This window comes from Eutrigla gurnardus, assembly GCF_963514095.1.
Source record: "Eutrigla gurnardus genome assembly, chromosome: 23".
In the NCBI taxonomy this organism is placed as follows: domain Eukaryota; kingdom Metazoa; phylum Chordata; class Actinopteri; order Perciformes; family Triglidae; genus Eutrigla; species Eutrigla gurnardus.
This window is the reverse complement of record NC_139934.1, coordinates 12,841,379-12,864,922: the sequence shown is the minus strand read 5'-3', so window position 1 is coordinate 12,864,922 and position 23,544 is coordinate 12,841,379. Positions and strand designations below refer to the sequence as shown.

General features: G+C 42.2%; 1 protein-coding gene across 2 annotated transcripts; it reads left to right on the top strand.

Annotated features, from left to right (window-relative positions):
- Nucleotides 1-424: 424 nt before the first annotated feature.
- map4k2 (mitogen-activated protein kinase kinase kinase kinase 2) lies at nt 425-23,544 on the top strand. Of its 2 annotated transcripts, XM_084003163.1 has the most exons (32): nt 425-860; nt 7,856-7,913; nt 8,019-8,109; nt 8,418-8,482; nt 9,375-9,430; nt 10,144-10,191; nt 10,493-10,535; nt 10,630-10,702; nt 11,067-11,198; nt 11,328-11,390; nt 11,482-11,563; nt 12,932-13,048; nt 13,222-13,300; nt 15,908-15,966; nt 16,052-16,101; nt 17,647-17,685; nt 18,067-18,100; nt 18,517-18,673; nt 18,819-18,988; nt 19,165-19,206; nt 19,528-19,612; nt 19,760-19,839; nt 19,986-20,046; nt 20,124-20,247; nt 20,319-20,383; nt 20,462-20,565; nt 20,709-20,886; nt 21,020-21,088; nt 21,173-21,259; nt 21,339-21,409; nt 21,497-21,552; nt 21,883-23,544. In XM_084003163.1, exons 1-32 carry the CDS (start codon nt 768-770, stop codon nt 21,968-21,970), a joined length of 2,619 nt encoding a protein of 872 aa, XP_083859289.1. In that variant the 5' UTR covers nt 425-767; the 3' UTR covers nt 21,971-23,544. The 2 variants fall into 2 exon arrangements, with proteins under 2 accessions (XP_083859289.1, XP_083859290.1); XM_084003164.1 differs by lacking the exon at nt 17,647-17,685.

Below are 23,544 nucleotides of genomic sequence, written 5' to 3'. Positions count from 1 at the left end.
CAAGTTTGACCTTGACTTTTGACTCATCTCATAAGACTTTAATATGTTATATATGTATATTTCTAATTTCCAAGACTACAGTTTCGTTTAGGAGATGGGAAAACGTCATCATGAGAAATGTTCTCAAAATAATCCGTGTCCATGGTGTCACATGTCTCTGTCTAAATAATGTCCTAGTACTGCAAAAATAATAGTACCTCAAAATAATGGCTTAATACCTCAAAAATAAGTAGCTCAAACTACCTTCCTTAGTAACTCAAAGAAAAATAATCACATATAACTTCACAATAATGAGAAACTTTCTCAAAAATTAGTGTCGATACTAGGTACGATACTACGTCATTGTTGAGAGAGAGAGAGGGAGAGAGAGAGAGGGAGGCTTACAGGATGTCTTTTTTTTTCATTTTTCTGTTACTGGCGGAAACACGGAGGTGAAGGCGAGTCTTGAATCTTTTACAGTGTGCTGTGTCTTCGCTCATGCGTGTTGGACTCGCGCGCCTCTCGGACTATCGCCGCGCGGACGTTGTCGCGTGTCAACCTGTGCGGAGCTGCGCGTGACTGCCAGGCGGATCGATACACCAGCAATTAGTCGGCACCAATTAGCTCCCATTAAGCGGCCAGTCAGCGGGTCAGGCGGAGCGCGTTGCTCTGCTGCTGCTGCGGTTTTCTCCCCCGGACAACTCCAGCTGGGATGTGCGAGTAGAAAGCCCGCCAGGCTCACCCAGCAGCAACACCAGTAGCAGCAGCACCCTGAGGTGTCTCCAAACATGGACAGGATAGGGGTGTCATTCCTAGACCCTCTGGATGACTACGAGTTGATCCACCGGATCGGGTGCGGCACATATGGAGATGTGTTCAAGGTGAGAGAAGAACGTTTTCTCGTGTTTTCACCCTCCATCTGGATGTGAACAGAGATACACACACACACACACACACACGAACACAGATAGATACACACACACACACACACATACACGTACACACACACTGTCATCAACGTGAAGCTGTGTATGGAGAAGTCTGATATGTTTCTAAGTGCTTCTTGTCTTTAAGTGCTGCATGTGGGAGCTTTTTGATGTCAATAGATTAATCAAGCATCTGGTTTTATTGCCTCTGTAAGGGTTAAATAGCAGATCACACGATCAGTTTCATATCAAAGTAGATACAATGTTAAAATAATGTTCACATAGCAAAGAAATAACAGTTAAAGGCCTAATTTGAGGGATCTCTTGGAAATAGAGACCTTATAAAGGAGACGGAAAACCCAGTATTCCTTGTAAACATGCAGGTATTTTACAAACAGCACACCAGCCTGTGTAGTGGTGCAAAATCTATAAAAATGTCCTATCATGGTGATATTTTATGTTGTGATATTGATATAAATCACAATATGTCTAATTATGGGGGAAATTAACAGATTATAGATAAAATAACCAGACAGGAGAGTTTGTTGTAAAATGCAAAAATGTAAAATGTTCAGTGTTCATATGTCGTGCAAATCAAGCAAACTGTAGTGGGCTAAAAAAAATGTTAGATTTTTTTTTTTTTAACGAATTGAGAAAATGAATTGACAGATTAATGTATAATGAAAAAAATCCTAAATTGCAGCTCTTTATCTGACAAATCAAGGCACTAAATGTTAAAAGGTTAGATATCACAATATATATAAACTGGTGGGGGGGGGGGGGGGGGGGGGTCGATACAGCATCTTATCACGATGATACACGGGCTGCAAATGTTTATATATAAACTATTAATATTGCAAATATAAAATGAACTCCTGATGTGTTCATGAGTCTGCAGGATCAGCAGGAAGTTGGTCAAAAACAAAAGGCACATTTTGCAGCAATGGATGTTAGGGCAGTACTCATATCGCAATACGATGGATATATATATATATATGTCTCCATCAGGATGCACACATCCTGTGCCACTAACCCGCCCTGGTGCCTCGAACATCCTGCAGGAACGCCACTTTATGTCGTCTCTTTTTTTACACCGTCGACCAGAAACATGACTCTCAACACAAACGTTTCTTGCTGCAGAATTCTTCCCAGATTGACCACATTTTTACTGCCCTTTCTTTTTCTTTCCCACGAGAACTTTATTGTGTTTCCAGTTTCTTACGCACGTTATGTTCTGAGCGTTCAATCAGTGCAGCAGGAAGCGGCTCTACACGCAGCCGGGTGACGAGTGAAGCAGCCTCACTGCTGCTTGTTGTGGAGCTGTAAACTCTGCTGGATGAACAGAGCCCTTGTGTTTGTTACATTCTCCACTCACGTGTTTTTCTTTTCGTTTGTCAGCGTCTGTAAGTGAAGCTGTTGGCTGACATCATCAAACTTTGCCTACTTTTTTTCTTTCGAGAAGCTACATTTTTGACTTTTGGTCTTCAATTGTAATCTCTTAAATCTGAATCCCAGATAATATTCTTTTACAAATACACCTGTAGCCGATATGACCCCCCCCCCCACACAGTGAGTCCGAGTCCACAGTGATGTGTTTGTCCACTTGGGGCTCTTAGCAAACTGTTGCTTATTTACACATCCAGCAGGAACAGCCGTCCAATATTCACACTCTTTTACCACTTCTTTGGTCTCCACCAACTCCTGAGAAAAATATGCCTCTTTAGCTGCTAAATGCTTGAGTGTTTGATGTTGAGGAGATAGCATTCCTGTCTCCTACAAAGATCCCACACAACTTAACTGGTCTATGGTCTATAGTCTGGACCAAACACAGTTTGAAACGGTTGGTTAAAGAAACACCATTCAGTTAGGTTTAGTAAATAATAAAATAGTTCGGCTTAAAATGACGATACAAAATGAAAACAAAACAAAAAGGCAACAAAACGACTTGCTTTGAATGGGTCGCGAACAGCAGAGATAATCCATAATCAAACTCATTAATCCATAGAAATGTATTGATTAGTGCAGCTTTAAATGTAAACACAAATAACAAAAGAAGCATGAGCCCAGTTTGACGGACAGGCGTCTCTTCCCCTCTGAGGTGGTGATGAGCTGCAGATTCATACATGTCAGTCACAACGGTCGTACATTCACACTGCTGTCACATTTGGTCATATCGCTGCCTGTGTGTCTGAATGGGAGCAGCACCACATACAGTGACAGACAATAGCACATTATCACTCCCACGGCTGCTGCCGGCCGCTCCGCTGGATGTGCAGGAGCCAAGTGTGAAACCTCTGGACATGTGACCGAGTGGGCTTTTAAACAGACTCTCATTACACGGCTGTTATTCAGAGGAAACACTCCGCTTGCTCATGTGTGACCGCTGACCAGCCACGATCACATTCAGATGGAAGTATTCCTTTAGGTACACAAGAAACTGATATGGTTGCTATTTTTAAGATACCATGCAGTTATACGACGGTTTATTAATGAAGATGTATGAAATTGTAGTTTGTGTTTTTATCAGATACTTTACAGAATTCAACCCTTGATTGGCATTCATCAAAGAGTTCAATGTAAATGTAGATGGTGAGATCAGTGGCAGTGTTTTTGTTTTGTTTCTTCCAGGAAGAAAGTAACCATCTCTGCCCGCTCTATGATTTTACACATTTAGATAATCCTCAACTTGCTTTTAGCCGAGAGCAGCCCCTATCACTTATTGTGGAGGTTAATTACAAAGTCCAGATTATAAATCACAGTCAAAATAGCTTGTTAGACAGTCAACTGTGTAATCACACTTCTGCTGAAACGCATTTCCTGTTGCAGTAGTGTTGCAGTTTTTGTGCCGAGGGGGTGAACTTTTCTCAGAGAGAATCACTGGTTGGACATCTAAACTATAATATCTGTTATAATATCACCTTCTTACAAATATGGAAGCTATTGGGCACAATGAGGTGTACAGGCATAAGAAAATAACAACTGAGTTCTAATAATGTCTGAGTACATTATCATGCAAATACCAGTGTGTTTTCCAAGGGCTAATAATACATGTAAAGGAATAGTTCAACATTTGGGGAAATACTTTTGTTTTCTTTCTTTTCTGAAAGTGAGATTATCAGATCAGTATCAATCTTCAGGCAGGTCTCCTTAAAACATATTTTCTCCTGGATTTAAATCATTTTTAACACATCACAAATATGATTTATGTCCGTATAGGAGGAGGTTGGGGTGGATGTGTGGATCTAAAGGCCTTTACACACCAGGGGTGTGACGTATACACAACATGCAAATGTTAAAATGTTATGGGATTTTATTGTGAAAGGTAAGAATGAAGGAGTGAATCTGGTGTGTGCTGCCTTTGTCAAGGTTGAAAGGAGTAAGTTTGCTGTAATGTTTCAGACTACGCAGCCTCCCTGTTTTTGTTACACAAATATAGACACAATCTGTTACATGCAACGTGATTGGATAAAATCAGCAGTTCACAAAAATATATTAACGTGCAAGTGAATTGCACACAAAATATGCCCCAGGTGTGAAAGGCCTTATTTGTTTACTTTAACATACTTGTTTTACTGAACCTATTTTTTGCAAATCACACCATTCACCACATGTTTAAAATAAGCAGTAATAATAAAGTAATTGTGAATGCAGCTTAGCTGCACTGGAATGTGATTTTTTGTAATTTTGCCATCTTATGTCTGCTTCATGTCATCACCTCAAAGCTCACTTGTTAACACATTGTCTCTCACCTTTTATTACATACATAAACAGAACTGTAAAACAGACTGCATCCGGCAGTAACTTTGTCGTCAGAGTGAGGTTGCCAGGTTTGAGGCCTTTGTACAGAAACCAAAACCAGAACTTGTACTCACTAACCATATTTAGAAACCTGCGCTCTAGCCAGACACAGAGTGTAAGTACAGGGCGGCGAGATACACTGTTGATTTCAGGACATAGTCACAACAAATGAGGAACTCAATTGTAGCATTTGAGGAGGTTTTCATTGTGTTTTAATGCTTTTGCTTCAAACATTTGTAAGCAGGGTGGGCATTAAGATAAATGTGAATACTGCACATTAAAAATATTCAATACCATGATATTGAACAATATGTGAATGATAACACGTTGCAGCTCAATAAAGTCTACCAAAATAAAAGCACGGCCACAGGTTAACTGGCTCGCTTCACCATTAGGCTAGCTTCACAAGTAGGTTAGCTTCAAAGTTGGTTAGATTCACCAGTAGGTTAACTTCACCACCAGGTTAGCTTCACCACCAGGTTAGCTTCACAGTAGGTTAGCTCCACCACCAGGTTAGCTTCACAGTATGTTTACTTCACCACCAGGTTAGCTTCACCACCAGGTTAGCTTCACAGTAGGTTAGCTCCACCACCAGGTTAGCTTCACAGTAGGTTTACTTCACCACCAGGTTAGCTTCACAGTAGGTTAGCTCCACCACCAGGTTAGCTTCACAGTAGGTTTACTTCACCACCAGGTTAGCTCCACCACTAGGTTAGCTTCACCACTAGGTTAGCTCCACCACCAGGTTAGCTTCACCAGTAGGTAAGCTCCACCACTAGGTTAGCTCCACCACTAGGTTAGCTTCACCAGTAGGTTAGCTCCACCACCAGGTTAGCTTCACCACTAGGTTAGCTCCACCACCAGGTTAGCTTCACCAGTAGGTTAGCTCCACCACTAGGTTAGCTTCACCAGTAGGTTAGCTCCACCACCAGGTTAGCTTCACCACTAGGTTAGCTCCACCACTAGGTTAGCTTCACCACTAGGTTAGCTCCACCACCAGGTTAGCTTCACCAGTAGGTTAGCTCCAGCAGTAGGGTAGCTTCACCTCCAGGTTAGCTTCATTATCTCCTGTAGTTTAGTGTACTGTACTATATGCAATGATTTACAACGGTGTTTGAGTCCTAATAAACTATTTTAGTAGTGTTGGTGAGGCTGCATGAATGATTAATGGGAAGTGCTATTTAATTATGTTTTAAGTAGTGAGTAGTAGTAAAATAGTGCGCTTCCAATAATGTATGCTTTATAGTTCCAGTATGTATGACGGCATTGGACCATAAAGCTGCTCTAATCAATATTTTTAGCTTTTGCTAACTGTGTTGGTCTGTGGTTGGTTGGTCCTATACTTCCATGAACACACATTTATGTAAGAGGATTAAAAACGTCCTCTAGTGTTTTTCAATTAGTTTGACCTTTCTATTGGATGGATTTATGTTCCCCTCAGGATAAATTGTAAGTAAATTGTCAAATGCAATGCCATTAGTGTCAGCTGTACTTTGTATTAAGTGCTAATCAACAATGTATACGGTAATGATTTAGCTTGTTAGCATGTGAACACGCTAATGTTGGTACCAAGTAACACCACAAAGCTGCAAGCATGGCTGTTGTCTTGTTACACTAACAATGGATAGTGACTTGTTAAAAAACAAAGATCACCTGACTCTACAAGTCCTTTCAGCTCTTCGAACCTTATTAGCATCTTTGTGCTTATTGTTTAGTTTCTTACGGCCAATGTCTTAACTGTTCTCTCAACAGACAGGAAGTTAGCTGGTGAAGAAAGGGGAACAAGGGCTAAAAGTAGAGTAAATATTATATTAATCAGGTTGGCACAAGCCTGACCACAACTGTGGCGTAAGAGTAGCACAAGTATAGAGTTATAAAGTCAGCAAACTGAAGCAACATATAGCTTGCGAACATAGCTAATATTAGCCACATTAGCTACTGGTCATACATGCACCAAGCAAGGCTGTCAACAAACTTGTGTAAGGTTGAGTTTATGAATGCAACTTTTCCTATTATAAGATGAATCATAAATTAATACTTAATTCCAAAGGTACATATTCTTAATTTAATGATTACAAGTACAGGACTACATTTCCGCATGGTGACGTTTTTCTGACTGAAACGCGACAGGCAGGCGGGACGTAACGTTGGGAGAAGTTTGATTTGATGGTTGAAAATCTAGCTCATGACCTTCTCTTGCTCTGTGCCACTAAAAGAGATTGATTACCAGGAAGAAAAAATGCTTTACATCTGCAGTCAATAGGAAATGTTGTGGTTTCATTATAAAGAAATTCCAGTTTGGCCAAAGACTGAATGTCGTTTCTCACTAAGCCATTTTGCTGTCTGATCAAAGTGCAGCAAAGCTTCCGCTTCACGTTTGTATGAAACCCTAAACTGCTGTTATTTCAGGTTCGGCTATGTAAGACTCAGTCAGAGACGTTACTATCACTGTAGTCACAGGAAGCCCTGCAGTAGAACAGGAAAGAAAACAGGAAGTGACTGCAGCCAAGCCACAGGTTGTGTTGAGGCAACCTGCTTATCCCATTGGTGGCTGCCTCGTTTGTTGTGGATGCCCAAAATGAAAAGCAGTCCATCTGACGTCAGTGCAGTCGCTGAATGGGGGTGACTGATGTTCCCAGAAACAATAGAGGAAGTTGAAAACACAGTATGTGAAAAAAGTTGGGTCACGGATTTCCTCTGACTGGGTGAACTGGTCAGGTTTGCTACAACAGGTGAACCAATAGAGGATTTTTAAAGGCCGATATAATAACGATGGGTTGGAGCCGTAAAAAGCTGTTTACCGATAATCAGTGCGTTTTATTTTGGAGGGATAACATTTGTGGGGATCTGGGAAGAGCTATTTAAATCAGTTGATTACTATTTTGCAGGAAAAGTGGACCTGTAAGCCATTCATATACATAATATGCAGGAATCAGAAGCATTCAGTTTTCTGTGTGTAGTTCTAGTAGTATTGATCAATCCCATTTGAATTCAGGTAAACAGTCTTTCCGTGTGTGTGTACATCTACAATATCCTCCTCTCCTGACAAGTAACGTTTGTGTCTAGCTTGACATCAAGACTTTACATCAAGAAACTAAAGAAAGCAGGGTATATATCTTGTATATTGATCGTTTATTTTCTGTCCCGCCCAGGCTCGTAACATCACGACGTCTGAACTAGCAGCTATCAAGATTGTCAAGCTCGACCCCGGTATGTTACACGTTCAACAACATGCTCACTAATGCATATTTGCAAAAATGCTTCGTAACACCAGACGTATCACACATATACCAAAACTGCCTTTTGTCTCTTCAGGTGATGACATCACGTCCATCCAGCAGGAGATCACCATGATGAAGGAGTGCAAGCACAAAAACATTGTGGCCTACTTCGGCAGCTACCACAGGTGCAGTGTGTCTTCAGCCCGTCCACTGCAGATTCCTGGGATTGTTGGTGGACTTAAATATGTGGAATTTGACTTTTATTTTTGCCACGCACTGCTACAGGATTCCTCTCCCACTCACTCTATCTAGTGCTCAGTTAGACCGTGAATGAAACTGTATGTGTTTTTGGGCGTTTTAGTTTCAGAATATTAGGGAGTGTCTCCTTCTGATACTGAATGCTTCAGGGGGGTCTTTCACAATCCCTGCTGAACTGGAGTAATAAGCACAGCTCATGTCAAACACAGGAGATAACAGTTGTGTGTCTCTCCAGGAACACCAAGCTGTGGATCTGCATGGAGTTCTGCGGTGGAGGGTCACTTCAGGATATTTACCACGGTACAAATACATAAACGTGGTATTCTCTGCAGCTCATTTTAAAAAGTGCCACGTTACCATAGAAAGGAACAATGGAAATTTGTTTCTTACCCTGTGCAAAGTGAAATAGATCCATATCAGTTTCACATGTGTGTCCAATAGAGAGATAATGTGATATTTCTGCCATGATGGCCCAGTGGGAAGAATGGAAAAACCTCTTGTTTTTCTGACTTGGGATAAGGGGTTCCCTTTTTAAAACCATAGAAATAGAATAGGAGTAGAATGGACATTGAGCTGTTTTCATTGGTCATTTGACAAGTAGAACTGAAAATTACATTTATTGTTAGTTGTTCTGATTACAACACACATCAGTGGGGCCGGAAAGTGTTGTGGCAGCTCACCAGGAAGAGAGCAGAGAAGGATGTCAGGCTAGTTAGCTAGCTAGCTAGAGGTCCCTGTCAGACACATGCCCTTTCAGACCAATGGGACATTTTTTGGGCTATGGGGGCTTAGATGGATGGATGGATGGATGCCTGGATGGCTGGATGGATGGCTGGATGGATGGATAGATGGATAGATAGATAGATAGATAGATAGATAGATAGATAGATAGATAGATAGATAGATAGATAGATAGATAGATAGATAGATAGATAGATAGATAGATAGATAGATAAGAAGACACATCATATAATCTATAATCTGGGATAAACATGAGCTGGCCCTATCTCGATGCAAATTGATCTTCTCATCTGGGTAAGATGGCAAAATGTCAGAGTGTAATCACCACGGTAATTTAGAGACATTACTACAATTACTTTTAAACAGATGTGGAGGCACAATGAGCTGAAGCCAGTGAGACTCTATTTTTAGAAAGGTTCCTGCAGGCTATTAATCAACCTGTCCTTCTCAGTGACGGGCCCCTTAAAGGAGAAGCAGATCGCGTACGTGTGCAGAGAAACGCTGCAGGTAAGGCTCTTTTTGTGTGCAGGGCAGCTTGTTGATGTTGCATCGGGAAATCTCTAAAGATCCTCTGTTGACAGGATGACTCATGTGTTTTTTTTCCCAGCCACAGTAGAGCTAAATAGTATTTAACCTCGCCAGACCACTAAATATACTGTGGAGGTAAATGCTGCTGCAGCACAACAGAGTCGGCAGCAGAACGTGCCAGAGTGTCGGTCGTTTGTTAGCGAGTGACCTTCTGCTCACTGCAGTTACTGGACAGTCAGCTAAAACGGGAAGAAATCACAGAAAACAAGTTATACAAAAGGGCTTGTCTGACATTGTTACGCTGGTTTAACTGTGAACTCCCATGCTCTGTCTAATAAGCCTGTCAGTGGGAACAAACACATTTAGTGGACGTACATTAACGGTGAGGAGTTGCCCGTTTAGTGGGCTGTAATCTAATCTAGCACTCTCGCTCAATACTGGAACAGTTTGACAATTGCACAAATCTTGTTCTCAGGCTTGAACTTTACTTTGGTTCATATTATGTTGCATTTTCTTAACCAACATTGCATTTAATTTACACACGACTGGTTGGTTTCTGGGTGTCTGGATGTAACAGCCATGCCTTTCACCTGCATAATAGTTAACAGCCATAAATTAAGTAATATTAGAATAAGTATACACAAAATGATCTGCACAACGCCCTGCTGATTTTCATTCTGTACTTTTTCCAGGGTTTGTATCACCTGCACGAAACTGGCAAAATGCACAGAGACATAAAGGTACAGCACCTTTTTTTCTGTCAAGTTGTGACTGTAAAATTGTGATGATAGATTATTAAACAATGGATTATTTATTTTATTTATTTTATTTATTTTATTTATTTTATTTATTTTATTTATTTTATTTATTTTTATTTTTATTTTTGGTTAAGCATACAAAGCAAAAGTAGTTACAACAAATAGATAGAATTCTCTAACCAAAAAAAGGGAATAGGCTGAAGCACATGGCTTATATATATATATATATGCCTTTCCCAGTATTCCATTTATCGTGTGAACAGTGTGTTTTTTCTCTCTACAGGGAGCCAACATCCTTTTGACAGAGAGAGGAGACGTGAAACTGGGTCAGTGGTGATCAGCGTTGGAGTAAAAGTCTTTAACTGCTTGCTGCTTTAATGGATTCACTCAGCTCCAGTGTGTCTGTCTCCTCTGTTCCAGCTGATTTTGGAGTGGCAGCAGAGATCAGTGCCTCTGTGGCCAAAAGGAAGTCTTTCATAGGAACTCCCTACTGGTAAGATGCATGACCACTCAGTGTGCTATGCAGGGTGGGATTCAACCCACTGCAACACAGTCCTGCTGTGTAGTTTGTTTGTGAAGCTGCAAATTAGTCATATTTTATGCCAATATTACATGTAAAGTGTCTCGACTGCATAAAATAACCAGAAGCTCCTTTTATTTTCATATTGGTGCCAGGGTCAAAAGATGATTCTGTGGACAGCTGTTAATTACTGAGACTTAAAAAGACGTTAAATTATGATATTAAATTAACATGTAACCAATCGGTGTCATATCAGAGGTGGATGACTCTAAAGCACCAGAAGGCTTTTGTCTGCTGTCCAGGAGTGTGATATCCGGTGTTCTGTTTGTCTGTGCAGGATGGCTCCAGAGGTGGCTGCAGTGGAGAAGAAGGGCGGCTACAACCACCTGTGTGATATCTGGGCCGTCGGCATCACCGCCATCGAGCTGGCGGAGCTCCAGCCGCCCATGTTTGACCTCCACCCGATGAGGTGAGCCAGCACAGACGACGGGGACTTCAGCTCAGACTGATGTCATAAACTCTGGTCTTATGTAACGTCTTGGCTGCTCTGCATTTTGTTGCTGGACACTCATGTAAACAATGGAAAACTATGTTTCAGAGCGCTGATGTTGATGTCCAAGAGCAGCTTCCAGCCTCCAAGACTAAAGGATAAAACCAAATGGTGAGTTTCACTGCGTCCTGCATGTATAAAAAACGATCTTATCGATAACCTCTTGATGCGTAATTCATTCATCCTTTGTTGCTCTCTGCAGGTCAGCAGGTTTCCAAAGCTTTGTGAAGATGTCCCTCATTAAAAGCACTCGTAAACGGCCTTCAGCTGAGACACTGCTGCAGGTAAGCCTTCTCATTAACTCGTCTACATAGATGTAATATCCATAAATGCAATAAGTTCTATCCAGAGACGTTTGATTGATGTGAGGACACACGATAAAGCTGACTGATGTTCACAGCTGTTATTTTTACCTCATAATTCCATGTTAAAGTTTAGCACTATGGAAATGTTGCATGACTTTAAAGACAATACAGCTTTTAAATAGAGCTTTTGGTGATAGCAATCTTTTTTCTTTCGCTTTAAAACAACTTGATTTATATCTGGGTTTCCTTCCACTGCATGAACAGCTGCCAGTTTTCTTACGTGCTGTGCCAACAGCCGAGCCAGGAGGTATTATGTTTTTGGGCTGTCCTTCCGTACGCCCGGTCCATTCTTCTCAGGAATGCCTGGAGGGTATTTCTCCACATTTGGCACAAACGTCCCTCTTGGACAGAAGGATGGATTCATTAGATGTCGGTGGTTAAAGGTCAAAGGTCACTGTGACCGCTTTCTGGCCATAACTCATGCTCATTATGACAATCTCACACTAGTGTCTAATAGAATCGAATGATGAAGTGATGACATTTTGGACTGCGACTTGTCTGTTAGCAGAGGCATTTTTGTTCATAGCTCTCTTATGTCTTCTTGACACTTCAGACCAACTTTCAACATCTTTTTTTAGATATTGGATTCAAATGAAATCAAAAGAAATTAATTTATTCAGATTTATGAAAAGTATAAATAACAGAAGACTTCCAGAGAATTAAAATATAGTGAATTTAATATTAATAGATAATAGGTTTGTCTCAAACCCTTATAATCTGTCTGAGTAATTATCCCGGTTACCTGGGTGATTACAGCCAATGGTATTCCAGTTTGATCCCCTGCTGTGTTTTGTAATATATGTATGAAAATGATGAGATGTTCTGGTTGATTGAAACATTGCTCAGTACCAGTAAAAACAAAGATGTGTGTGAAGATTGTAGTTTTTGCCCAGATGTCTCCTGGTTGATCCAGCACGTATGAAGATGTGGGTACATTTTCCTCCAAAACCCATAAAGTACAACCAAAATCTGGAGCTGCTCGGGGCTCAGAAGAACATTTACCAACGACAGCTAGAAACGGTTCTGGCTCCAGCATTTGCTCTTTCTTTCTGTGTAATCACTGTAAACTGTGTTGGTTGCACAAGAACGAGACAAAACATTTACCACAGTCTGTGGACCAAACAATGACTCAAGTGATCATTTTAATCAATAATGATAGACGAGATGTTAGCGGTGATTCTGAGATCTGGAACCAGTTAAGCAAAGACTGTAATTCTGACCGTTAGTTGGGAGGTCAGCGCGTGATTTTTAATCTTGGGGTTTTTGTTGTGTTACTTGTTCCTCCAGCATCCGTTTGTGACGCAGCTGCTGACCCGTAACCTGGTCATCGAGCTGCTGGACATGGCCAACAACCCTGAGCTCCACACCAGCCACTCACACAGCATGGACGACAACGAGCTGGAGGTCAGTGCTGCAAGACATACAGCTGTTCACCTTTACTCCACCACGCAGACTTTAAACTATATACTGTATATACATGTGTGCTCACAACAAACAGCACAGAGAGGCACACTGGTGGATAGAGAAAGTCATAAACGTGTTTTTGCTGGTGTGTCATCTAAATGATCTGTTGACAGGTTGGGGAAGTGGCTCCCGATAAGATTCAGTCAGCAGGGAAACACCTGCCTGTAGAGAGGACGCTGTCTGAAGAACAATGTGAGCACACACACACACACACACACACTCACACAGTTGTGTTTTGACTGGGTTTGTTTTGCCGTATTCCTTTTAAAAGGAATAGTTCAACATTTTGGGAACTACCCTTATTCGCTTCCTCCGTGTCCCTTCACAGAAGTGCTGATCAGGCGAACGAAGTGTCAAGAAAATAGCTGTTAGCATGCTAACATTATACCTAAGCATTAAACCTGCTAAACATGACTCTGCTAGCGTTTAACTCAAAGCACCACTGTGCCTAATCACAGCTCCACAGAGCCGCTGTGACAAACGTATTCTATATTTGCTGCTACGCTACTATGAGTGTAAACGTGTCTATAAATATCTGAAATATTGCTCTAACTCTAAGTGTAGCTGTGCTTGTGACTGTATGCACGCATGTCTAAATATACTGTATGTTGCTTGTACTTGCTGATGAGTGGCTTCATTGTCCCCCCCCAGTATTCAGTGCTGTAATCTCCATAATATGAATGAGGACAAAAGCCTCTCAGTCAGCCCGCTGATGGCTGCCCTCGTCCTGTAACCCGTCCATACATGTGGGACGGAGGATGGCACTGAGAACATGCCGTTGGTCTGTGACAGACAGAAGTACTGCTATGAGGTGGCTGCTGTGACTTCATACCGCTGCAAACTGCCAGGAGGCTTCTTGTGGCGTCAGGGTTTCTGGTGCGAGCGTCTGGCTTCGCACTCTGCCCAGCACCAAATCATAAATCGACCCGACCTCAACGTGCCGTATATACAGTGTGCTATTCATAGACACGCAAGCCACAAACACATACAACACCTGCACATCTCGGTTTGACCACTATGGGCTTTAAAGGCTGCTGTTGCTGGAGGGCTGAATGACTACTAGATCTGGTTTTGACCAAATGCGTCTGCAGCACAGACTCAGAGTAACAGAGACAGTGAGTTGAGGAAAGTTGGCATCACATATATGGCAAGATTTTTACTCATATTTAATCAGTTTGTATTTTATTGAGGTGAAGTTCTTGTACAGCTGTTCGTTTGGACTTTTGACCTTTGAAAAGTTTGGATTATTTTGTTCAGTGAAAAAAAGGTTTTGTAGGAAACTAAAGGTGGAAACCAAAATAAGGTATTGAAACCGTGACATATGAGTACCATGGCAACGCACCACATCTGCATTCATTTAAAAGCAAGGCTAAGAGTCTAGTGGCTGTGTGCGGTTGGCATGGTGACGTAATGAGATGTTAGCATCAGTATTTAGAGATGCACTTTGTGTGTTAGTTTTTGTAGGTATTTGGTCATAATGTATTGGGCACATGAATGAACCAAACTTATTGATATCATCTATTGAGAGCTTGAGTTTCATCCTCTGGGTACCATGAATACCTGAAATAAAGAGATGAATGAAAGGTTTGTTGAGATATCCCAACAACCTTTTCTGTCTGGAGCGACAGGCGTAGACAGAGCTAGGCTCCGTAGGCAACAGGAAACACATTAAATAAGAAGACGTCATCATATTGGGAATAACATAAAGCATGCATGAAGAGTTTGGGGAAGCTTCTGGCTGCTCGGTTACCTTTTAAATCCTTGCAGAGCTTTCCAATCAGCCGTGCCCAGCTTTGTTACCATGCAGCAATGATGGCTCTTTGACCAAAAAAGGAAATCATGTTCACCGTGATGGAATTTGTATTGCAAGCGTCTCTCAAGTCCCTGCAAGTTGGTTTTCATACTGCAGTGAAACCACAGATCGGAAAGAATTCAATGTATGTAAATTGTAGTAAGTGGAGTAAAACGTGCAAAAATAAATAGCAGTGTGGTTTTGATATGCATGGCAAATACATCAAGACACTTTGCATCATCGGTTTCTGATCAGAGTTCTCATATAAAGTTAATAATAATCATAAAGGTTAATAAGTTATTGATGCAGGTATTCAGCAACAACCTGAGAACCAACTGAGCCGAGGCGAGACAGCTACACTTCCTCTTATCTGGTTCAGTAGTTTCCCCATCGAACCTGCTTCTTCCCGTTATCACATCTCAGTCAAGTCAACAGAGAAACCCAAGCTTGATGCTTTCTAAAGGATGGAGTGATCCATCCTCTGGGGAGCATAAATGTGCTCAGAAAACCGGATCTGCCCATTGGATTTAGATATTTTTTGCAAAGCCATGAAAAGATTTTGCCTTCTGGTGGCATTTAAGAAAGGGTTAGGCAGTGTCCAAAAAGGATGGTTTCCCCCCTGGGGACCATGAGAAATGAGAATGAGAAAACGGATGATCAAAAAATCGCAGTAATTATTTTCAGTTAGCACATACATAAAGTACGTTTCCCCTGTGAAAAAATGTAAACAGTCACATTAAAACCACGATGGTGTTTTGTCATTGTCCCACTGTCACGCTGTGTTCATGTTGCGTTGGGTCAGCTCGCTCGTTATCCCCGGGATCAGTGACGTGTGGTTGCAGAGTGCATCCTGTGTCTGATCGATGCACTTGAGAGTGAGTGCTCATCAATAGTGCATGAAAAGGCCCGACTGTGTCGGAGAACAGCTCTTTATAATCAGCTCAGTGTGATTAAACCGCACTCGCTTCATTCTCGGCACGTTTTTCTCTCTTTTCTCTTTTTTGCAGTCGACCAAGTGAAGTTTGGGCCTCCGCTGAGGAAAGTCACCGAGCCTTATCCTGTCCTGGTAACGCTCTTTGTCTGCATTATTTTTGTGACAGTGATCCATACTGATGAAATACATGACCATATGTCCCCCCCATCCTCAACAGGCCTCCTATGATGATGACTGGAGTCTGTCTGGAGATGAAGCCAACTCACCGTAAGACCTTTCTTCTTCGTGATTCTTCATTCTGTAACTGAATGTTATGGTTCTGTTTAGATGTCACAGCTGTACAGGAGGCCTCCCTGGAAGATAAATCCCAGGACTGCAATTTAAAAATGGCCCAAACCCCCTCCTTTGTCAACGGTACACTCTGATTATGTTTCTGTCCAATAGTGTCCCCAAATCCAGAGATTTCCACCCAGCTTGTTGATTTCTAAATGAAATCCAAACAGTGACCTGATCACGGGGGTTTCAAGGGGATTTCATACATTTAAATATGCTGCCATGTGTTGGGGAATACTGCTGCTTATCCTCAATTCTCTTTGAGGATGTTTTGACACTAATGGACACTAAATCACAATCAGAGTGTATCTTGGATGACAGAATTATTGTTATGGAATGTGTTTTGTCATTGAAAGCAGCTGAAGTAGTGTTAGTAGTATTCCTAATATCATATGAGCTATTTAGCGATATCATCATTGGTAATAATATTTTTAGTATTATTCTGGTTTATTACAATTTGGGTCTTGGTTTTGTAGTTTTGACCATCATTTCTATCAGTGATATTAACATTGTACTTGCCACAACAAAAGCAGTCAGACCATCAAGCAGATTATCGTTATATTTCCTGGCGCAATAACAGTAAACCATGACTCACGATTTTGTCCCAATGATCATCAAAGTTCACTTAAAACTCTTGAAATTGTACTTAAACATTCTGGTTTTGTTAAGAAACACATATTTTATTGCATCACTGAGTAAAAAACAATCAAATAATCCTTATCATATGATGTTCCTGCATTAATAAAGGATGAATACAGTTTAAACAAATGTTTTTTAACTTAGAATTTTAGGCCATGACTTTAGTTTGTCACTTCCTGTTGTTTAAATAGCAGATAAAATGGTTACAGCTGCCATATTGAAGTAATATAATGAAATTAATTGTATGTAATACTATTCATTCTCTACTTTGTTTGCCTTTGGGAACATTTATATTAAAATATAACCCCTTTAGGACCCGTAAAGTAGCGAGGGTGCGTTCACAACCAGGTGATCAAATGGAGGTCTTGATGTTGGATGAGGACGAGGAAAAAAAGAATAAAAATGGAGGTTAGGGGTTCACAACATATTGAAAAATGTTCCTGTCGCATCTAGTGGCATCAAACAGGAAGGAAGTGGTTCAGAAGTAAAGCCCGCCTCTTGCATTGCGCCATCGGCAACCACAGGTTTTGCATTTGAGGCGTTTCTAGCGACGCATCTAATTTGCTTTTTAAGAAATTTGAAATAAAGAAACTAGTGTGCGCCGTAAACCCATCTAAAATGCTGCATATAGATCTCATGAACATAGTATTTATAAAAACCTGGCTTCAGTACGTTATCATCGCTGATAGGAATGATGGGAGTTCTAATAATATCCGAATATCAGCCGGCTGAGCCTCGACTCTATTATGGGGCGAGAAGTGGCCCTCTGGTTCCTTCCCTCTCATTGTTGTGGGCCATTCAGGCCCGTAGTCAGATAAACACCAGGTCTTCCTGTTGCAGGAGCCTGTTGGAATGTGTGGAGCAAGCTCTGCAGCTGAGGTAGGCCACGCCCATCAACTCCAGCCTCTCCTAACAGCAGCGCCCCCCCCCATCCATCATGAATTCACCTGAAATAAACTTATGATTTGAAACATCTTTGACATAATCAGTGGGTTTGTGTTCCCTCTCCACTAATGTGATTCAGCACAAGCCCGCTGCTTCTCTGCTTTTTGGGGCTTTTTGTCTGCTTTTTGTTGTTGTTTTTATGGCGTTTTCCTTGAGACGTCGCCGCGCTGCCGTTCCCCTGCCCCTCAGCATCTTCAGCATCTGCCTTTGTTGTCCAGCTTGTTGCCATGACGCTTGATGTGGATCTCATTAGATGACATGATTGTCACATTTTAAGAGCCTGATCAGGAATTTGTTGCTGCTTTTGTCTTTCAGGAGTTTAACCATTAGGAGAGCGCCATCTACTGACGTGAGTGTAACTATGCAACCATAGTCTGGAGCTGTGGTCCAGTTGTATACCATGTACTGGTTCTACCTGAGAGTGTACACCTGGAAAAAAATTATGAATTAAACAACTGGTTGTCTAAATTACACATTTGAATAATTCATCCCTGTGATTAAGAGCTCCTCATTGTCTGAGAGAGGATGTGTTAAATTACAAAGAGAGTTACATCCTTCCAAAACCAAAAGTTAAGTTCATTAAGAAACGTTTCCTCTGAGTTAGATAAGATCAATTGAAGTCTTTAACTACACCCATGCCTGTCATCATTACAACACTCCGTAGGATGAGTATACAGTATGCAATTGGCCCACACGGTGAGACACATTGACTTCTGACTCCATTAGCCCTTCAGAGTGATCCATGTGTTGGCTGGTGTTTTTCAGGGAGGGAGGAAGAGTGGTTTGTTCAGTCCATCGACAGCCTCCCTGCCGGCCTTCAGATCTCTAGCTCCCAGCACAGAGGACAGTGACCCGACGGCGAGACCCAGCTGCACACTAGGCCCCGACGCTGCCGTCACCCCGGACTCCACCTCTGCTACAGGTACAACACTGCTCTTGAGATTACAGCTTGAACCGTGAGTCCAAACCGGCCCAGGGCCAAGTTAAAACTCTGTAGGGCTGGGTAGTGCTTACCCTCACGTAACTCCTCCCTCACTGCCCTTCCCGTCTCTCTTCCATTTGACAAGTGTTGGCCAGGTGCTCGGCCACGCAGGACATCAGACAGCGCTGCAGTGATCCATGTCTGCCTGGCGGGGACGCTGCGGCGGCAGACAAGAGGAAGGGCGCCACCTCTCCGAAGAGAGAGACGCCGCTGTCGCCTGAATGGAGCACGCTGAGGAAAAAGACGGAGGACGCTGTGAGTTGAAGCCACATCAGTAGGAACCATCAATGAGCTTGTGTGATTCGCTAACCGAATAACTTCCTAATGTCTAATGGTGACCAATCATGGAAGCGGACGAGATGTTGATTTGAAATGCATCTGATGTTATCATCCCCTATGATTTGTTATGTGTAACCTTTTGACACTTCTAGAGGGCTGATTGTCATGGACTTCCTCCTACCCCTCATGTCCATGTAAGTAAACACTAACAGCATGTGACCTACGATAAACGCTGACCGGTGACCACTAACCAGATCAGCTTCCTCGCATGGCATGACACGAGCTGCACTAGGAACTGTAAAAATCCAGATTTCATCGCCGCACCGTCCCCTCAAATATTACTGGATGTCTTGTGCTTCATTTACTGCTGGCTGGTATTTGGCGTCGCCAGTGTGCAAAGAGCCTAGTGCAACTTTAAACCTTATTACTCTAACAATAATAAATGCTGTCTTTGTTAGGATAGGATTTTAAAATTGAAGGGTCACTATAACCATGTTGCTGTGCTGCCTCTGTAGATGGGAGCCTGCTTCTCCAAAGTCTTCAACGGTTGTCCTCTTAAAATCCACTGCGCTGTCACGTGGATTTTACCCAAAACAAGAGGTAAGACAACAGGGAGGCTAAGTCCCGCCCCTTTCGATGTCCCAAGTAGGACCATATTTCAGAAAACATGTACGCTACAACCAAATCAATTTCATTCTGGTCTCAGGAAACAGTATTGTCCCTTTAACAACGGCTTTTCCTTCTTAGATCAGTACCTTATTCTTGGGGCAGAGGAGGGCATCTACACACTGAACCTTAATGAGCTTCATGAAGATACACTAGAGAAGGTAAGAAAAGGAGACGTCCATCCATCCATCCATCCATCCATCCATCCATTGTCTACTACTTATCCTGTATTCAGGATAAGCAGGGTCGTATTGCAGAAGTGCGGAGTGTTAATCCATAGGAATGATTCGCTGTTTTCTCCCCACAGCTGCTTCCTCAGCGATGCACGTGGCTGTACGTCATGAACAACGTGCTGATGTCTGTGTCAGGTAACCAATCTGTCTAGTCCGAGAACACGGTGAGTCCTGGGTCTATCTGTTGCAATAACAAAGTGTCCGTCCTGCAGGGAAGTCCTCCCAGCTTTATTCCCACAGTCTGGCGGCCCTGTTTGAACAGAGGGGACATCTGCAGAAGAAACACAGCAGCCTGTCGCTCAGCACCAGCCGCTTCACTGACAGGATCAGCTCCAGGTAGGACAGGACGGTAGTTAGGCCTACGCAACTAAATATCTATCTGTAATTAATTTACATTCTCTCTGAAGCCACAGAAAGTTTGCCATATCTGTGAAGATCCCCGACACTAAAGGCTGCAGGAGATGTAGTGTAGGTGAGTGATGCAGACTCTCCCTCCGCATGCTCTCTATGTTTGCTCAGTAATGACCAACGCCTTTCTTCCCTCTCGCAGCCAGAAACCCGTACACAGACAGCACATTTCTATGTGGGGCCGTCCCATCCGGCCTGGTTCTTCTTCTGTGGTATGAGCCTCTGCAGAAGTTCATGCATCTAAAGGTTTGTACAGACACTCTTAGTGTATTGTGTATTAGAAACATTTAACGATGCCTTCATTTACAACAATACTGCCAGTTACAAGCCACACTTACCTGGTTCCTATACAAACTTCCTCTTTGTGTTGCTGTGTGTGTGCCTTGCAGCACATAGCGATGAGGCTGCCCGACTCTCTGCCCATATTTGAGCTGCTGGTGTTGGTGTCGGATGAGTTTCCTGAGCTGTGTGTCGGGGTGAGAGACTGCAGCAACGGCAACCGGCCAATCAGCCAACAGCTCAAGTTTGATATTATCGAGCTGAACAGCACGCCTGTCGCAGCACCAGGTAGGACGGACTGCTGCGTTTCTCCATTGCAGAATGTCATCAGTTGTTCTACAGAATGTCAGCGGGATCACAACCGTTTTAATGCAACAGTATGACATCATTGTTTACAAACTGTAATCCTGTGTGTCTGCAGACAGCGGAGCCCTCGGGGCGGTGCAGGTAACCCAGATGGACAGAGACACTGTTCTCATCGCGTTAGAAGGTAACTTCCGTCTCACCACACGTTCCACATCCTCCAGCCGTCCGTCACGCCGATTCATCATTTTCTGTATCTCAATCTCGACAGAAACCGTGAAGATAGTGAACCTCCGGGGGCTTCCATCCAAAGAGCTGGCTGCTGAAATGGCCTTCGACTTCCCCATTGAGACGCTAGGTAGAAACCATCACGTGATAAAACGCAGTAAGTGAGACTTTCCCGCTGACAGTCGAGTGACGCGACATTGTTCTATCAGTCTGCTTGCAGGACAGCGTGCTGGCTTTCTGGAAGCACGGCCTTAAAGGGAAGAGTTTCCAGTCAAACGAGGTGATTGGCTTCAAGGGTTACAACTGAGCTCATGTCATGCGTTTGTCAAATAATCTATAAATAGATGAATTTCATCTTCGTCCGCAGGTGACACAAGAAATTACAGATGAGAGTCGAGCTTTCCGAGTTTTGGGAACAAACAGGTGCGTTGAACAGCGATGTCATTCACTGGTTCAGCTTATCATATGTTGTCATCGGACAAAAATACCATAAATCAGGAAAAACAAGACTTCTCCTCTTGGCTCTGTTTACAGGCTTTATCAAATTTAGATTGTTGGCCAATCAGTCATTTCAGAGAAAGTGATAGAGAGGTTTAGCCCCGCCTCTTCCAGGTGTTCTCCATGGGACCTTATTTCTGAAAAATATATGTACAGTTATCAATTGTGAGAGACAAATCTTTTTCTTTTCCTGTTTGAATTGTAGCATGAATTACACATAATTACACAGATTAATTGGAAAGACTTGTCCTACAGGGACATCATCCTTCAGAGCACACCAACAGATGAGCCCTCGGCACTGAGCAACCTCTACATCCTGACCGGACATGAAAGCAGCTACTGAGAGCTTCAACGTGAAGAAATGCACCTCCGTTCTGTAACCCAGTGGTGGAATCGAAGCTGCAGGAGACACCAGCGCCAACTCCCTCTGCTGGAAGTGACAAACGTCAGTGTGGACTTCAGTTGCTCGTCCTGACTCCAACTGTAAGTCGTTGGGCGCCACATGCACAAACGAGTTTCAAACTCTTGCTGATTAAACCTGGAAAAGTCAAGATTTCCATGTCAAAGCAAGTCATCTTTACCAGCTTAAATCACAGTGTGACTGCAGCAGTCAGTATGGATCATAGACTGTAGAGAAACGTGGACATCACATCTGTGACAGCACACAAGCGTTTCTACACCGGTGTGCTACCAATCGATCTTACTTTTCACAATAAAAGCCCTAGACGTATACGTGGCATCGCTGCTGATCAGGTGAACTTAAACCCACTCAAAGCATTTTGCTAAGAGGAAACTCAACAAAAATGCATGTTGGTATTTAAGAGCGGTGACGTAATTAATGGTGCAGAGAAAATGACCCGAGTCTGAAAGTGTTTCTGTTTTTGGGTTGTCTGTCCGTCTGTCTGGTCCATTTTCCTGAATAAATATCCCAGGAACATCTGGAGGGGATCTCTTAACCTCATAAAACATCTGTTTAGCACAAATGCTTAATAGGAAAAAGTGATGTAATTTTTAAAAGGACATGGAAGTAAACTGCTACACGACTAGTACAATTCCAGTTTAATTTTGCTGATGAGTGCACTATATATTCCTCCAACTAAAACTCCCTGCAGCTAACAGTGAGAAATGAATTAGTTTAGAGTCTTAAAAGAAGATCTTTACATTCTGAGAATAAAGAATTCTGACTTTAACCTCAGAACTCAAATACATTTTTCACAAGTGGCTCTAATATATAGCCCAAAGAGCACTTTGTGATCATAGATGACGATACGTCCTCACAGCAGATATCAGATTTTTTTTTTTTTTTTTGATTACTTCCACCATTTGGTTTGTTGATGAAAGGAATATGTGAGGTAAAAAAACGTGACTAGCCAGTACAGTAGTAGACATGAAGGACATAAAGGAATCCTCTCCAGGGCTTCTGGCTCTGTACTTTCCCCATGAAACCACGTGTCAGTGACATTTAGATTGTCAGCTTGAATATTACAAAGAGTGTGTGTAACCAAGTTAACGTCTCAAATGTATACTTACCCACGAATGTAATTCTGAAAAATCACATTTAAATGTATTTTGAATGTGCCAGTTACGTCGTTCAACTTAAACATCGGCTAAATGTGCATTTGAGTACATAGCGCCGTAGAAACTCAATTCAATTAAAGTGTACTTCTTCTCGTTTGACTAAAATGTAAATTCCACTACATTAGAGTTTTGTGTGTCATATTTGTTATTTATGGAAAAGGAACTGTACCAGTAACACTCACCTTTCCCTGAGAGATACTTGAAAGACATAACATGCAAATGGGTTTTTGTTTTTTAAGATTGTATTGTTATTGTGTATACATTTTAAGTATATAACAATGCAGTATGTCTTTACCGTATGGAAGGGTTGTAATATGCACAATAAAGATTTTAATAGTC

Excerpts from the sequence above, each read along its gene's own strand:
- map4k2 (XM_084003163.1), top strand. The coding sequence starts at position 768 with ATGGACAGGATAGGGGTGTCATTCCTAGACCCTCTGGATGACTACGAG. Across the intron at positions 13,049-13,221 it reads TGGACGACAACGAGCTGGAG|GTTGGGGAAGTGGCTCCCGA; the intron begins GTCAGTGCTGCA and ends ATCTGTTGACAG. Across the intron at positions 19,207-19,527 it reads CTCCTACCCCTCATGTCCAT|ATGGGAGCCTGCTTCTCCAA; the intron begins GTAAGTAAACAC and ends CTGCCTCTGTAG.